Below are 18,647 nucleotides of genomic sequence, written 5' to 3'. Positions count from 1 at the left end.
TAGGGAAAAATTCTGCCTCACTAGCTACTTTCATGAAGTGAATGTTAATAACCTGCACTTAAATATTACACTGTTCCCGAGGGTTTGCCTACATAGATTTTCCCTAGAATTAATTAACCCATATTAGTTAATATGGTTATTATACATTAAAACTCGTGTCAACACTTATTATCAGCTAAATGTGAGGAATGTAAATTATCTTACCTTGATTAGGAACACAGATTGCCATAGCATGATAAAAGCACTGATCATCCCAAATAAACATTTACAAAGGACATATTAGCTAATAAATAACCTTAATAAAGAAAAACAATCTTGATTAACTACAATAGCATTCAAACATTATTTTCTGAATGCCATGTATAGGTATAACTTCAATCTATGTAATGGACAAATTATTACCTCAAGAAAAAACACCTCAAGAATGGGTCTTGTAAAATTAATTATTGCCTTTTACCTCAGCTGAGTCTTTTCATCAGGTTTCTTATTGTTTTCTACCAATTATCCCCCAATTCTCAGTATTACTGCAGATCCTTAGTGCAATCATCATACTAAGGTAATCTTGGCCAAAGTGAATTTCTCTCTTTCTCCTGCACTGTTCATTGGGTGTGCAACAGGGTGTACAATCCTGTACAAAGCCGCCTAGAGTGGTCCATCAGTCCAGATAGGCGGGGTATAAATCAAATAAATAAATAAATAAATCATTTCCTCAACCAGAGCATGTAGTGGAGCACAATGAACTGCAAGTTGCAAAGTCAGGATCACTGGAATTACTGCACCTTTTCGCTGCCCTATCTTATATAGAGGTTGGCCTCTGTGTCTCAACAAGGCAAGAAAATGTACTTTTTATAGCATTTGAATTTTATCACTAGACACAGCTAAAACTAAAATTTAAATAACAGAAATTATTCTGAGAAATTTAAACCAGGCTCCTCATTGCCAACCCTGCCTCCTAGCATCTATTGCTTATGGTGGAGGATCTGAAAAAGGCATTCAACCCACGCCAACCAACACCAACTTGGGAGTTTTTTAATTTCATACGCTGGTCAGCATTTAAGGTACAAGCAAAAGGAAATCTTAAGGAGATATATTAACTTCAGACCTGGAATAAAATATACTGAAGCCCTAAATTATTCCATCCTCCCTTCTGTTAGGATATACTCAGACTTTGGCCAAATACTGAAGGGCAGGCCTTTAAAAATGTTCAAGCTTTTGTAATTGCCCATCAGAAATTACTCACATCTGGAGCAGCCCCTTCCAGAATGCTCCTCAGTTAGTGATAAAATAACAAGAATGTGTACACTCAAACACATGGCATTGATACTGTGCCAAACAATGGGAAATGCAGCTCAGCATTATCTTCTTTGATTTATGACAATACTCCAGTCCAATGCCATCTGTCTTCCCCATGTTTGCTATCTGAGACCCTTTAAAAAAAGGTGGTAGCTTCTGAACCTTGTACTTCTACATACAAAGTTGGTGCTCATTTAGTTGTGGCCACACGTACAGTGGTGCCCCGCATAGCGATGTTAATCAGTTCCGGATTAATTGTCGCTATGCAAAAACATCGCTAAACGGATCAAAAAACCCATAGGAATGCATTAAACTTTGTTTAATGCGTTCCTATGGGGCCCCAAACTCACAGTTCAGCGAAGTTCCTCCATAGCGCCGCCATTTTCGCGCCCTCGGTAAGCGAGGGCAGGGCGCAAAAATGGTTGTGGCGCCCATTTTGGGCATCCGGCGGTCATTTTGGAACCGCCAATCACCTGTTTAAAAAACATCGCAATGCGAAGATTGGTAAGCGAAACGCTTACCGATCATCGCAATGCAATGTTTTGCCATTGAAAACATCGCAATGCAATCGCATTAGCAATCTGAAAAAAATAGATCGCTATGTGGATTCGTCGTTAAACGGTGCGCTCGTTAAACGAGGCACCACTGTATATTACACAAATCATCATGTGCTTTAGCATCATCCATTTGAAAGAGCTGTGCTAATCCTCTCTATCCTAGTTCAGCTATAGTGCCTATACCATTAAGTAGGGGCAGATACCATTCTTTACTCAGGGTAAAATAAAAGCAGCACAGGAAGACGATTATTACTGGCTGAAGAAATTCTTGGAGCTTGCTTTGGATGTAGCAAAATACAGTGGTGCCTCACAAGACGGATTTAATTTGTTCCGCCGCTAATGTTGTCTTGCAAAAAATTCGTCTTGCGAAACGTGTTTTCCCATAGGAATGCATTGAAATCTAATTAATGTGTTCCTATGGGGGGAAAAAGTCAGAACAAAGTCAAATTTGGTTTACAAAGGGTTTATTAAGGGTTCTTTAAAGCCATACATATTGTGCAGATGATTGAAAAAAATTTCAATCAAAAAACTTTAACTTTTTAAACATCATAGAAAAACATTTTAAAATCAGCCAACATGAGGCAGGAACAAAAAACAGAAAACATTCTTCTTGCGAAGCATGGCCATAGGAACATTTGTCTTGTGAGTCATCAACACCCCCCCCCCATTGCCAAAACCATTTGTCTTGCGAGGTTTTTTTTTTTTTTTTTTTTTTTTTTTTTTGTCCTGCGAGAGATTTGTCTTGAGAGGCACCACTGTATCAGCATTTAGAGCTATCACATCCAAAGGCAACACTGCCATTATGGTGTCCGGCTTCTGGTAGGAGAGGAACAATCAGGAGACTACACGAATGTCAGGGTGAGACACTGCTGTTTCCCAGCCCAGAGACACTGCTGTTTCCCAGCCCAGAAGACAAGGCTGAGCTTGAGTTGTCTGTCCTAGAAAACAAGTGGTACTGAAAACATGATCAGGAGCCAGGGACAGAAGAGACATCTTAACAGATATCTAGAGGGACTGCACAAGATTCACAAATAGGCAGATCACTTACACACAGACCAGGCATCAGCTCTTAAGTGTTATTAAAGCCTGCTGAGATTTCTCCCACTCAAGATTCTAAAAACAAAGTGGTTCATGTTAAGGGAAACCTAGCTACCCTTAATTGTGCTTAACAATTAACTAAATGGCAGAGGAAAACGTGTTTTCTAGGCAACTGCAGGCCAGTGGGGATTCTACTGTATCTCATCTAACTGACATGACTTATCAATCTTACTTTCTAACTAAGTGGAATAATAAATTCAACTTTCTGCTTACTGACTTAACACCTATTTTGTGACCCATTTTTCAGTTAGAAGGGCTAATGGAGGAATCCACAAGGGCTTAAACCTTCATTTAGTGGGGAGACTGCAGACTAATATCTTGGCACCTTGTTTTGAACACGATCTACAATCTTGCTTTGTCTGCACTCTGCTTTCAAGTAGAGTAGCTACCAGATCTATCCAGATTTTAGAGGATCTTGCAATATTTTTGGCCATCTCATGAGAAGAAAAGACTCCTTGGAAAAAAACTTGATGTTAGGAAAGTGTGATGGCAAGAGGAGAAGGGGACGACCGAGGATGAGATGGCTGGACAGTGTCTGCGAAGCAACCAACATGAATTTGACACAACTCCGGGAGGCAGTGGAAGATAGAAGGGCCTGGCGTGCTCTGGTCCATGGGGTCACGAAGAGTCGGACACGACTAAACGACGACGGCAATTTTTTTCCCTCCCTTCTCTAATTTTGGAAATCAAAAACCTCTCGACAAGCTATGGAGAGCTTGACAGGCTGTCTTTTAAGTAGACTAGTAAAGGTATTTCTTATTATGCGTGCTGTAAATCAGAATTTACACAATTGATAGAAAAAACTATTTTAAAAAACTGATTTATAATAACCCTAATAGGGCTTTCAAGGTAAGTGAGATACTTAAAGACTGGTTTTACCAATTCTAAACACCCAGTGAGTTTCCATGGCTGAGCACGGATTCGAACCCTGTTCTCCAGAGTCCTAATCTTTCACTCTATCCACTACACCAGTGATCCCTACCTTGGGCCTCCAGATGTTCTTGGACTACAACTCCCAGAAGCCTTCACCACCACCTCTGCTGGCCAGGATTTCTGGGAGTTGAAGTCCAAGAACATCTGGAGGCCCAAGGTTGGAGACCACTGCACTACACCACACCTGAGTATTTACTAAAGATATTTCTAACATAAATTTTTGATTCTACATAGGGATCTTGATTGTTTTTTGAGAATAAGGCAGCTCAGGAAGCAGTTGCAATAGAAGTTTAAAAGCATGAAAATTAAGCCGTGAAAACTCACAGGTTTGTATAAATGCAATGAAGACACACCTCTACAAAGTACCTTCCATTCCACATTTTCCCAAGGCTGCAGGGGAGAAAATGACCGGGGGATAACAGGAGTCAAGGGCCAGCTGACTAGGATGAGCAAGGAGCAGGAGAAAAAAAAGGTTTCCAGCTGTGTAAACAAACCTAAGCCTATGCTTGCAAAATATTTAGAATGTCTGGTGTGACACTGTATTATACATGCGTTTACCTCCCCTCCCTTTTTAGAAGAGAATTTTCTGCCGTTGATGTGTGGAAAAAAAAAAGGTTTTACACTATCCTGCATTTTATGTGGACTTCACAGACATGGAACTTTGCTAGCAAGTTTGAGGAGTGATTTATTTTTCAGGGTTTAATTCTGCTCAAACCCGATCCAAGAGGCTCCAAAAGGAGGAGAAGGTTGATGAAATGTTCAAAAGAGCCAGGGGCCAGGCAGCCATGAATAAAGCAGCTGTTGAATAGATTTATTCTGTAAACCAACAGCAGGAAAAGGTTATCCTCTTATGTGGCAGCTTTGAGAATCCACAGTTTCTGCATTTCAATACCTATTTTAAATCTATTTTAAATGAAACATGCATCAATCTTTTTCTAATGACCAAGTAGCTCCCTGGTCCTTTTGTAAACAGTAGTTACATTATGGACCCATTTAGGCTCATAAGGGACACTGAAGAAAAAGCTTCATTTCCTGCTCCTCAGTATGGATCACTGTGAGAACAATATTTATGTAAGTTGCACTGTCCCCAAGGAAAAGCGAGATGGGATATGACCTAATGTTCCCAGAGTACTGTAAAACTAATAATGGATTGCAGAAATGTTAAAACAGTATTTATGGAGCTTGGGTGGCCATCAACATAAATGTGGATAGTTTGCAGACGCTGGAAGAGGAAAATAATCCTGCCTAAGCAAAATATGTCCTATGGTGATAAAAGCCACAGCTCTTCTAGTGTTAACAGTTTAATTTTACTGGTTATTTCACAGCAGCCTTCCCCAACCCGCAGAGCCCTCTGGGTGTGTTGAACTACAGTTCCCAAGATGCATGGCCACTGACTGAACTGGATGCATCTGATGGGAAATGAAGTCCAAAACAGCTGGATGTGCTAGGTTAGGAGAGACTGCTTTATTACAATGGGGAGATTCTCTAAACCTGGAGTGAGTCTGAAGACCTGTGTAGGATGTGTCCACTATTTATTTCAAGATGGTTTAAAGAGAACTCACCATCCAATGATTAGGAGTTGAAATTTTGGAATACAAGCTTCTGACATATTTCCTTGGAACCATCCCATTGAGCTTAGTGGGATTTATTCCATGGTACACATGCATCAGAAAGACAAATAAGTAAGCACTAAATTAAAGTAAGCACTGGAAGGACAGATCCTGAAGCTGAGGCTCTAATACTTTGGCCATCTCATGAGAAGAGAAGACTCCTTGGAAAAGACCCTGATGTTGGGAAAGTGTGAAGGCAAGAGGAGAAGGGGACGACAGAGGACGAGGTGGTTGGACAGTGTCATGGAGACTACCAACATGAATTTGACCCAACTCCGGGAGGCAGTGGAAGACAGGAGGGCTGGCGTGCTCTGGTCCTTGGGGTCACAAAGAGTCGGACATGACTAAATGATGATGAAATTAAACCAAGCCTGAACTATCTCAAGAAGCAAAAAACCACAACCAAACAGAGGCTATTGTGGGAAGACAAGACACATTGGTGGAAGACAATAATGTTGGGAAATGTCAAAGACAGGAAGAGGAGAAGAAGAATGAACATGAGGAGTACTGAGGCAGTAAAGGAACACACAGCCTTTAACTTGTAAGACTTGAACAGGACTTGGAATGACAGGATCTTCTGGAGTACACTAATTCATGAGACTGCCATAAATTCAAAGTGGTATGATTGCTTTTCTTAATTCACGAGTCATGCACTTACTATCTTTCTTAGTGTGCTAACAGTCTGACTTGCAACAACACACATGTATTTAATGCTAAATGTCCAAATGGTTTTTACCCTTTGTTGGCATGTCCACTGCATGACCCGTCTAGCAATGAGCAAGTGCCTCAACAGCCACCCTGCTAGAGACTACAAACCACTTGTGCAGGGTTAAAAAGCAGGGCTGTAGCCATAATACTTTCCATTTCGCTGACAATTTTGAGATATAAAAATTCCAGAAATATCACCTAATTTCATCAGAAGCCCCATGTTGGAAACAGCCACAACTTTCTAGAGAAGCTTTAAGTGCATGGTAGAAATGGATAACTTTAAACTGGTTGAAAGACATTAATTTTTTTTATTTTAAATACTTTATCATATGAAGCCTCTGACCACCTGCAAAAATTTGTTTCAGATAAACCATTTCCTCCAAAAAGCAGGGTTATTTTCTTGTTTTTCTGTCTTGTATGCCTCCCATGATTAAAAATGTTGAGATGCAAATCAGACCTGAGTTCTTAATTTAAAAAAACAAACAAATGAGACTAGAACAAATGCAGGAACACGAAGCCTTGTTAATTTCAAAGATTCAGGCAAATGCAACTAGTGTATCTTACAAAAATAAGGGAGAGCTTACGACATTTTAAACACTACCAGGTTAATCACAGTATGAGGTTTTGTAGTCAAGAATCTACTTTATCCCACTCAATGAATACAATGAAGTGGACCGTTGCCTATAAAATTATATACCACAAGAAAGTGGCACAACACTATTCTATATTTTTCCCTGCTACAGAATGACAGATGTATTCTTTTCTACAGAATAGCAATTGCATTCTACTGTTCCAATTCCAGCCAATTACAGATAAAATTTTCCCTTAAAACACTGTACTCAAGAACTAGTAACAGGAAATTGGGGGAGCATGGTGATGAATCTAATATTACACCGCTGATGGGTTTTGTTGGGGATTCTGACAGATCACAGCCATGGGTTAGAGCTAAGCTTCCTTGAAGAGCTTTCAGGAGCTATTTGCTCTGTAAGCATCTCTCTGCTGTGAAAAGAAGAGGAAAGATCAAACTTCTCTACCTGAAGCCACAACCTCTTCCAGCAATCAGATATATTTATCACTACCTGATACTCAGCATGGCTAAGGTACATAGGATGCTAGTCACTAAATCCAGGGGCTGTCCTTTTTGCAAGTAGCATTAAGCCTATCCATTGTTGAGCACATGGAGTTGCTCCTAACTAGAGATGGGAGTACAGTATTCATATTCCTCAACTTTGCAGTGAAGATTGTCCTCCCACCTCCTGCCAGGAGTGGCTGGCAGACTGTGAGCTCCGGAGCGATAGGAAGGGAGTGTGGAGCCACAGCAACAGCAGAAGGTGGGTGGAAGCTGGACCCTCGTTATGTCCACCTGTGCGGGGGTATTCGTATACATATACAAATATCCCCATCTCTACTCATAACACAGGAGCTGCATGTCTCAGACTCTTCTGTTGACACAAATAGTAGAGAGTACTTCTTCACAGGAAAGGCCCCCACAGTCCATGAGAGAGAGTGAATATCCATTTCTGACCCTGACTCTGCCCATCAGCGTTGGCTACACCAACCACCAGCTCCGCTGTATTTTGCCCCACCAGCCACGATGACACCAGGTGCCACAATGCACAAGGCCATCCGTCTTTTGACTGTTGTTTTTGGTAAGAGTACTTCTTCCATTTTTGATTTGTGTCATTTGGGAGGTAAGGGGCCTGAAGCCCAATATGCCATGGCAATTTTGATCATTTACATTGTATAACCTAGAATCTGCCTGGCAGTGCAATTCTGTGTTTACCTCTCTTTGCATCATCTCAGATAACTGCTTCTTCTCTCCTGGGAACTGATGAAAGTAAATCCCTAGGAAACAGCCTGATCATCCTAACATAGACTGAAAGCTGCCCATAAAAAACAAAAAAAGAAATTAGACTTTAGCCATTCATGGATTCAGAGCATGCCATCAATAAAAAAAGCAGTAGATTCCACAGGATCCTAGCATGGATCCTTTTGCTCAACCAGAACCACTACACCATGAGCAGGATCTGTTCTTCACAACCAAACCTTAGAAAGAACACATTGAGATGGTAGCTCATCTCATCTCATCTGTAGATGTCTTTGATGGTGCTTCCAAAACCAGCTTACAAAGACCCTGATGTTGGGAAAGTGTGAAGGCAAGAATCTCTATCAACATCCTCCATGTCGGAACTTTCCATTGTCTATCTACTGCTAGATGGCAAGATGTCTCTGCACAGGTTTCCACCTAGACTTTCACAAGCTTGTGAGATAAGTGAATATGGTCCAAAGCACAGTGTGGAACAGATTCTTTGTCTTCAACACAGGTTTGTTTCTTAGACCCACGAGGCTCCAAAATCTCCTTTCTTTGTTACTTCCCGATGCATACAAGACACTGGTAGGCCAATTCCATGGGAACATCCATGTTATTTTTGCACATGTGTGTTTTGTCATGCATCATGCATATTCACAGTGGAACATTCTGGGACAGAGTGTGGATAGATCTTTGCTATGAAAATGTCACTTTACCTGTTCATCTAAGTCTAGCTGAAACTCTCCTGCACATAGTTTGTCCTCCCTGTTAATATAAGGCTGGCTTAAATAATGCTATGAGACCAACTCTAATTGTGAGGCTGATCTTATCTGTATAAGCACATACAGGCTGTCTGAAACTGTATATAGTTTTAAAATGAAAACTACACTGGGAATTTTGCAACTGATGGACATCTTGAAAAGTAACAGTATGAAGCAATATGATACAAGATTTACCATGATGTATAATATTTCCTTTGCCGCCCTAATTACAAAGGTTTCCTTTCAATTAAAGTTTCTCATCAAAATCATTTATCACAGGCTTATTCTTTCCCTTTGCAAGTTACCCTTGAATTAGAGGACACTTAATATTCATGATGTTACTAATGGTATTCACATAAAATACTTGTCATCTAATTAGTGCAAATAATGTTAACAGCTGACAAAATACTATAGCTGAAATATTAAACATTCACAATATTTACTTTATAGTAATTATGATCCTGTGGGTCAGATGACAAACCTTTTGGCAACAGAGAAACACATATTCTTCATTTTCCCTTTTTATTTAGATTCATGACTATGTATGACTACAGAGAGACTCCCTTGCCTCCATAATAATAATCATCTGCTGTCAAGTCAATTCTGACTTATAGCAACCCTTTTCATGGTTTTCTAGATGGAGAGTACTCAGAAGTGGTTTACCATTGCCTATTTCTGGGGGTGTCCTGGGACAGTACAGCTTGCTCAAGGCCACACAGGCTGGCTCTTCTCCCTGAAAACACAGTGAGGGATTGAACTCCCAGCCTCTGGCTCTGTAGCCAGATACCTAACTCAGTGAGCTATCCAGCCAGCTCCTGCCTCCATAGCGGAGGGAAAATTTATACAGTGAGGGAGAGACCATGTCTTCTAGATCACTACAGAGACACCTGGATAAGGGAAGGTTCTGATTATTCGGTTTTTCCTGTCATCACAAGATCTCTAAAAAGAGGAATTGATGCTTTTGAATTGTGGTGCTGGAGGAGACTCTTGAGAGTCCCCTGGACTGTAAGGAGAACAAAGCTATCCATTTTGAAGGAAATCAACCCTGAGTGCTCACTGGAAGGAAAGATCCTGAAGCTGAGGCTCCAGTACTTTGGCCATCTCATGAGAAGACTCCCTTAGAAAAGACCCTGATGTTGGGAAAGTGTGAAGGCAAGAGGAGAAGGGGACGACAGAGGATGAGATGGTTGGACAGTGTCATTGAAGCAACCAACATGCATTTGACCCAACTCCGGGAGGCAGTGGAAGACAGGAGGGCTTGGCGTGCTCTGGTCTATGGGGTCACGAAGAGTCAGACACGACTAAACGACAACAACAAATCTTTCATACTTCAGTTTGCCCTAGCTCAGGACAGCAATACAAATACTGCTATACCCCAGATGGAGAGAACAAAGAGAATATGCACAGAAGGGAAACTGAGTTTGTATGCAAAAGACACATAATGTTTCACTAGCAGAAAGCAGTTAGCATAAGAAAGGGTATAACCTCTCCAGTCAAAAGGATAGACTAGAATTGTTGTGTGGCAATGTCTATATCAGTTTCCCAACCTGGGGGTTGTGACCCAAGGAAGTCAGAGAGTGTTTTCAGGTGGGTTGTGGGTCACTTTATCTGTTGTAGATCTTGTTTAATGATTTCTTCCTTGATCTTTTAGAGAGGATATTGAAGTTTGTGTGTACGGTGGTGCTTCGCTTAATGATTACCTCGTTAGACGATGAAACCGCTTGATTATGAGGTTTTTGTGATCGCTTTTGCGATTGCAAAACGATGTTCTAATAAGAAAAATTTGCTTCACGATGATCAGTTCCCTGTTTCGGGAACTGATTTTTCACTAGACAATGATTTTAAAACAGCTGGTCAGGGGCTCTAAAATGGCCGCCCGCTGTGCAAAATGGCTCCCCGCTGTGCTTGAGGACGGATTCCTCGCTATACAGGCACCAGACAATGGCCGCCTTATGGAGGATCTTCACTTTACAATGAGGTATTTAGCCCATTGGAACACATTGAACCGGTTTTCAATGCATTTCAATGGGCTTTTTCGTTTTGCTTGACAAGGATTTCGCTTAACAGCAATTTGAACAGAACAAATTATCCTTGTCAAGCGAGGCACCACTGTATGTCTATAGACTCACAGAATCATTGAATTGGAAGGGGCCTGTAAGGCCATCAAATCCAACCACCTGCTCCATGCAGGAATCCCAGTCAAAGCAGATCTGACAGATGTATGTATGAGAAACAGGCTCTTTGAGGGGGAGAAAGAAGTCTCTTCTTTCTGAGAAGGGATGACTTTCCCCCATTAAAAATGCCTTTTTATACAACTATGGCAGTGGGCAGGTTACTTGGCAGTTGCAAGTTACTTGGCTATTATAAAAATGGGTCGCAACTTGAAAAAGGTTGGGAACCATTGTACTATATTATTGCTCCCCCCTGACTCCCTCAAAATGCATTTGCTGGTCACAGTTTTCTAGGCATGGTTTCTGATTAGCACTGCAGGGGAATTTGATCATCATGGACATTCTAGATCAAATGTTTCACACCCTGAAGCTTAGGAAAATGATACACTAATTGATATCAGTGAAACTAGATGAATAGTGTTCATGGGTCAATAATTCAACATAAGCTGTTCTATCTAATACTTCTACATGGCAAAGGAACAATATTTTGATGGGGTGGGGAAGATTCTTAAAATTGCAATTATATCTGTTACTGAACAACATCATTAACTCCTCCAAAAGTAGGACCGACGAATGGCTATCATGAACATCATGTCCTTTTAATATGCCTTTTTGTTTCTCTGGACCTCCTGTTAGCATGATGACAAGGTGAATATGGAAATAACCCATCATAGTTACTGTGCGCTTAAGGCTGAATAAATGAGCCATACTCAGTTGCTACTGAATATACTTCTGACCTTTGGAATGAACTGTAAACACTGGCAAAGATTAGGCAATTCAAGTGAACTGAAGAAAGAAAAATAATTTTAAAATCTATTAACAGTAGATTCTGTCATGAAGAGAACCTTATTTTCCATGTGGGGTCAACACAATTAAACCCAACTGCAGTTTTTAAATGGGTTCAAGTTTACTCTGCCAATGGAAATAAAGTCTGCAGTTTATATATTTCAATGAAATATGTTTTACAACACATTTATCTTTCATAGCCAAGATGGCTGGGGTGCCTTTAAAAAAAAAAAAAAGAACTGGTAACACAGGTTCATTCAGTATTCCAGATTTCGAGAACAGGAAACTCTAGAGGTTACATGTTGAAATCTGCTATGCATCAAGTGAAGGGGAAAAAAATCACATTAAAATGTGTTTACTTAAAGAGTCACCAAATGTTTATCTTGCTTGGCCCAGGTGGTTTGTGGCTTGGGGTCGTGGCCCTGTAAGTCAAGTGTGTCTTCACGGCTATTAATGGAGGGTTCCACATGGAATGTGTCACATTCTCACAAACAGAAGCAGACCTGAAAATGGGAAGTTCCCTTACCCTATGTATGGATTGTGCCAAAGATGACTGTGGAAATGTGACATTAGGCTAAAGGAAGGAAGATCTGGGAAGAATACAAAGATGTACTGAGGAAATTTGGGTTTGCTAAGAGATGTACCACAAACAAGCAAAAAAGCCACACAATAGTCTATGCTATAGGATGTGATTTCGAAAAAGAAATGTATGGTGTAAACATGTTAAGAGCTTGGGTGAGTGTACAAAGAAGCACAATGTTATAAAACAAGAATTTTATTCTACCAGTGAGGCCATGGTGATAGTCTCGCAGGCAAAAAATGGAGCATAAGAGCATGGGATCAGGAAGTAAGAGAATTAATATTCATTTTTGATAAATTAGCATTGCCTCGTGTCACTTTAGATTCATTCCTGTCAGCTTACAGGCCTGAATAACAGAAATCTAATTCTGCAGAGATCAACCAATCCTATAAAGCAAAAACACATTTAAACTTAGCACATTTTGATAAATGCCATTTAACGTGACTAATCTCAGAATATAATGTATGCATGCGAGTCACTGCAAGACTGGGATAGCTCACTTAAATTTTTAAGTTATTTTAGATGTTTTATAAGTGCTTGAATGCCACCCATTCTTTTAAATACAATTTTCCAGTTGGCTGTTTATATTTCACAATCTGATTAAACAGAGAGCAATTTTTTAAAAAATTAATAATCAGTGTCCATGGGGTGCCCTATTCAATGAGTCATGCTAAAAATAAATAATATTTTCAGGATTCAAAGGTGAATCATCCCTAATTAGAACTAAGTAATGTTACTGCTTCTCTGTACGGAATGTTACAGTGTCCTCTAGATCTACCCTAATTAAAACAACATTCCAAAAGTCAAAAGCTAAGTTGCATTAATAAATTACAAAGCCCCCTAATTGCAGCTGCTGCATTATTTTAATTGCTAATAAATTCATGCTTTCGAAGTCGGCATCATGAGCATTATACAAAAAGCAAAATGTCTACAATGCATGGCTTGCAGCACACATCCAATTTACCAGATTCTCTTCACAGAAAAAGGAAAACACTGGGTGAGCAGTCTAAATGGAGTCCCACGATATCAGATAGCCAACATGGTGCAAAAATAGAAACTTCCATTTACAGTAATGGCCAAAATTATTGGCACCCTTGTAATTCTGTCAGAAAATGCAATCCTGCTCTCAGAATATTGTTGCAGTTGCAAATGTTTTGGTGCTCACATGTTCATTTCTTTCGTTTGCATTAAAACAAACAAAAAAAAAGGAGAGAGAAGAAAAGTCAAATCTGATACAGTCCCACACACTGGCCAAAAAATGCACTGGCCGAAATTATTGGCACTCTGTCTAAATGGTAAGAAATAATTGCTCTTCAAACATGTGATGCTCTTTTAATTAGTATTCAGACACATCTGTAGCAAATAAGAGGTGTGGGCAATATAGTAATCACACTTGCAACTAGTTAAGATGGAGAAAAGTTGACTCAACCTTTGTGTTGTGTGTGACACTGAGCATGAAGAAAAGAATGAAGAGTAAAGAGTTGTCTGTGGATCTGAGAGAAAAAATTGTGGAAAAACATTGACAATCTCAAGACTACAAGTCCAACTCCAGAGATCTTAATGGTCCTGTGCCCACTGTGTGTAATATCATCAAGAGGTTTATAGCCCACGGCACTGTAGCTAACCTCCCTGGATATGGATGGAAGAGCAAAATTACAATGAACGGTTGTTTAAATGGTTGATACAGAACCCAGATTAACTTCCCAACAAATTCAAGCTGATCTACAGATACAGGGTACAACAATGTCAGCTCACACTATCTGTCACCATCTGAATCAAAAGGGGTGCTAGGGAAGGAGACTCAGGAGGACACCACTGCTGACACAAAGGCATAGAAAAGAAAGACTGGAGTATGCTCAAACTTATGTGACAAAACCACAATCCTTCTGGGAGAAGGTACTGTGGACAGATGAGACAAAAGTAGAGCTTTTTGGTCAAGGACATCATGGCACTGTTTACAGAAAAAGAAATGAGTCATTCAAAGAAAAGAACACAGTCCCTACAGTCAAACATGGTGGAAGTTCAAAGATGTTTTGGGGTTGCTTTGCTGCTTCTGGCACTGGATGCCTTGACTGTGTGAATGGTATCATGAAATCTGGTGATTACCAAAGAATTTTGGGATGCAACATAGTGGCCAGTGTCAGAAAGCTGCATCTCCAGAGGTCATGGGTCTTCCATCAGGACAATGACCCGAAACGCACTTCAAAAAGCACTCAGAAATGGTTACAAACAAAGCACTGGAGAGTTCTGAAATGGCCAGCAATGAGTCCAGATCTGAATCCCATAGAACACCTGTGGAGAGATCTCAAAACAGTAGCTGGGAGAAGGCATCCTTCAAATCTGAAGGCTCTGGAGCAGTTTGCAAAAGATGAGTGGTCCAAAATTCCAGTAGAGAGGTATAAGAAACTCATTCATGGTTACAGGAAGTGATTGATTTCAGTTATTCTTTTCCAAAGGGGGTGCTTCCAAATATTAAGTTAAGGGTGCCAATAATTTTGGCCAGTGCATTTTTGGGTTTCTGTGTGGGATTTTATCAGATTTGACTTTTCCTCTCTGTTTTTTTGTGTTGTTCCAATGCAAACCAAAGAAATGAACATGTGAGTACCAAAACATTTGCAACAATCTTCTGAGAGCAAGGTTTCATTTTCTGACAGAATTGAAAGGGTGGCAATGTTTTTGGCCATGACCCTAGGTGTATATCCAAGAGTGACAGACTTTTTGTGGTGAAAAGTACATGTTAAAAGTCTGGCAGGGAAACGTTCAGGACTTCCTAAGATATTCTGCATAAAGCCAAGGGTATTCCCCAAAAATACCTGTTACAAAAAAGCTTTCGGAAATAGTGTTTTATAAGCACCGTATTTTAAGAATGTCATTCCTGGACTTACTTTGCTTCATCTAAAATTTACTCAGCCTTGCTATCATTCGATAATAAGTGTAAAAATAATGATAGCATTTCATAATACCTGGATTTTTGCAAGGGGGGGGGAAACAGAGAAAGTCATGCAACTATTAAAATATTATTTTTCCATGCAGTGTGACTGGCAGTTCTGTAATTGTGGTAAGCAGCTTTGACCAAGGTTTCTATGGCAACCACCCTACAGTCAGGTCTTACCTGTTCTCTGGTCATCCACTGTACTGAGCTTAGTCTCGTCAGCTACTGTTAAAAGGTAAATGTATAAAGGTTAGCCCTGTTAGTGCCCACGTCCCACATGCATCCAGTATTTATTTTCTCTTTCAAGTTAGAGTACACTGGCAACATCACTCTTCATGCAAATAGGCAATATTATGTAGACAGTCTTAAAAGGGGGATGGGGCTAAAGTCCGGGTCACAAACCTAGTGACCACCATGCATTGTGTCAGTCATTTCCAAATCACAGGCAAGCCCAACACATTATGCACATGCTAGCACATCACAATTAGCCAACACACATCTGAAACTGGGGACCTGAGTTTTAAAAGAACCCACTTTAGTTCTCTGGCAAAACTAACACTTTCTATATTTTAGAACATTTTGCTTGTACTTTAAACACCTACCCAAGCCCATGAATTCTCGCCCATAAGAGATGTTAAAGATCTGGTTGCTGCTGTCTGAACTATTCAATGGGGTGTTTGAATGGCCACTGCTTACTTCATTTAACATGATCCCTGAGCACATGGATGTGCAAGAATACATGATTAGTTTCCACATTCCTTTGCTGAGTCGGGCAGCTCATGCTGTACATGTTTGAAAGAATATTGCTCTTGCTATGCGAGTGTCATTTCTGTTAAGTGGTACCCGATTTCAGTTTTCAGAAGTACGATACTCCATTTAACTTGCCTGTCATCACAAGAACCTACATGTCACTTTTTTCCCCAAAAAACTGACTATACTGCTTCATTAGCTCAGCACAGAACCCTTTAAAATGGCCAGTGCCCGTTTCATGAAATGACTTCTGTTAGAGCAAACCTTTTGGGCCACAACAACACTTTGTTTTGCTTTTAAAAGACTCGCATGGCTACTGCCTGAGAATTTGTAGATGGAAAAAAAATCACACATTAGGAAGTGAGGCCTTGCAGGCGACAGTTCTAAAGGGGTGGGCCTGTAGAATTTTGGGGAGAGGCTGTAGCTGAGTGGTTAGAACATATGCTTTGCACGCAAAAGGATCTCAGTTCAATTCTCAATATCATCAGGTCAATCAATCCCGCCTGAATCTCTGGAAAGGTGCTACCTCTGAGAGTTAGTAGCACACGGCTAGTTGGGTCAAAATTCTCATTCAGTACAAAGCAGCTTCCTATATTATTTGAGGAAGCTTATGTGTCAGTGGAGAGTACGGTAGCTGGACCTAAATGCAGATATGGTACAAGGTTCAAACTGAGTTATCCTGGTGTCCACTGTTGGATCTGAAGATCAGCAGGAACCAGGACTGAGGCCAGAGTGGAAGGGACTGGACATGACCTGGAACTCAAAGTGCAAAAAGCCCGCAGTTCCAAAGATGTTATGCTGCCAATCACAAGGGACAATGTTGCATGGCTTGATTTGCATCTGAACTCATTGTGTGGTACCACAATGCAATGTGGTTTATTTCGTTAGGTCCCCACTTCCATTCATGAAGATATCAGACTATAAACGCTAGCAGAGGTCCAGTCAATGGCGTATCTTACTAAAAGAAATGGGGACTTTGAACTAATTTATCACTAGGAATGGACTGTTAGACCACATAGGTTAGAAAAAAAAACCTCAAATATTCTAAGATGCTTCAGGTTATGTTACAATCCTTCTCTAAATGTGAAGCCTTATCAATCCAATATATATATAAATAACCAAGTGTCAGTTGCTTAAAAATTATTTTTAAATACTAAAATTTTGGGGCTTTCTAGCTCATAGGTAAAGGTTCCCCTTGACATTTAGTCCAGTCGTGCCCGACTCTAGGGCGCGGTGCTCATCCCCGTTTCTAAGCCATACAGCCAGCGTTTGTCCAAAGACAGTTTCCATGGTCAAGTGGCCAGCACGACTAGACACGGAATGCCATTACCTTACCTATTTTTTAAATGCTAGGTTGGCAGAAGCTGAGACAAGCGACGGGAGCTCACTCTGTTGCGTGGATTCGATCTAATGACTGCTGGTCTTCTGACCTTGCAGCCCAGAGGCTTTTGTGGTTTAACCCTCAGTGCCACCACGTCCCTAGCTCATAACAAGTACCAAATTATAGACATGCACATCAGACCAAACACTAAACCATTGTCTATAGCATTCCTTCCCACAATCAGAACATCTGAAGTATTAAAAGTGTATAGTACATAGAGTACTTTGTTGAGACTGCATGAAGAAATCTTCATGCTATATAATGAATCCAGTTGCATGGGCAAATCAACTGTTTGGCACTACCAACAATATACGTTGCAAACATTTGTGACCTGGGGAAATATTGTTGAAATAAGACATAGAGGGTCTTGGGAGGGAGGGAGGGAGGAAAGGAGGGAAGAAGGGAGGGAGGTCTCAACTCAGTACCTAAATCCATGCTTTTGGATTTCCGTGTCTTAACGAAGTCCAACTGGCTGGCATCTGTAAACTGCTTTGTGCGTTTTTCTGACATGCTCTGGCGTCCAAATCCCTCTCGCTGGAAGGCAAGCGCTGGATCAACATCTGGACTCAGAGTGCTGCAAAGAAGAGAAAAAGACGATCCCCAAACCATGCATTTATCACAGTTATGCTATCATGTATTTGCCTAAAATATCAGTCTCCCACAACATTAAAAGTAAGTGACTTCCAATGCTCCACAGCGCGCACATGCACACATGCGCGCGCACACACACACACACACGCGCACGCACACACACACACACACACACACACACACACACACACACACACACACACACACACACGGAAGTTTGGCAAGGTAGTCTTTTTGGCTTATATTTATCATCCCAAGCAGTTAACTTTGCCAAGCTGTGACACTCCTGCCGGTGGGTGCCCTTCTATTCCAAGGAACATCTTCACACATGTGAACCTGAACACATATTGAGATCTGCTTTTTATGCCCTCTTAATATCCCCGCCAAATAAAACCCATTAGGTTGCTTTTTCAGTGGTAGATTCATGCTTCTGCAATTTTTTTATCTATCAAGGTAATAACGGCTCTTCGGACCAGGATTCAAATAAGCTTTTAAACCCCCAATTTATTCTAGATTTACTTTTCCCTAATGGTTTTAGGATGCTGATGATTGTGAAATGCTTCCATTTTTTAGCTGAACTATAATGATAGGCTCTACCTGCTATCCATTTATTGTGGGTTTAATTAGCGGATGATGGCAATTTTGTGATTGTTTATTCTATGCATTACAAGCCACCTTGGGAGTTT

At 40.6% G+C, this 18,647-nt stretch overlaps 1 protein-coding gene across 11 annotated transcripts in view; it reads right to left on the bottom strand.

Annotated features, from left to right (window-relative positions):
• PARD3 (par-3 family cell polarity regulator) overlaps positions 1-18,647 on the bottom strand; it is a 578,687-nt gene that overhangs the window by 163,299 nt on the left and 396,741 nt on the right. For 9 of the 11 annotated variants that reach the window (XM_073002940.2, XM_078378538.1, XM_073002941.2 and 6 more), the window contains 2 exons: positions 17,796-17,944; positions 15,420-15,464 (listed from right to left, as the gene is read on the bottom strand). In XM_073002940.2, the coding sequence (XP_072859041.2) occupies positions 15,420-15,464; positions 17,796-17,944 (194 nt within the window). The remainder of the gene's footprint in view (positions 1-15,419; positions 15,465-17,795; positions 17,945-18,647) is intronic. The other 2 variants (XM_073002942.2, XM_078378539.1) reach the window with 1 other exon arrangement.

This window comes from Pogona vitticeps, chromosome 6 (genome assembly GCF_051106095.1).
Source record: "Pogona vitticeps strain Pit_001003342236 chromosome 6, PviZW2.1, whole genome shotgun sequence".
In the NCBI taxonomy this organism is placed as follows: Eukaryota; Metazoa; Chordata; class Lepidosauria; order Squamata; family Agamidae; genus Pogona; species Pogona vitticeps.
Note: the sequence above shows the minus strand (reverse complement) of the source record. Positions and strands in the feature narration are given on the sequence as shown.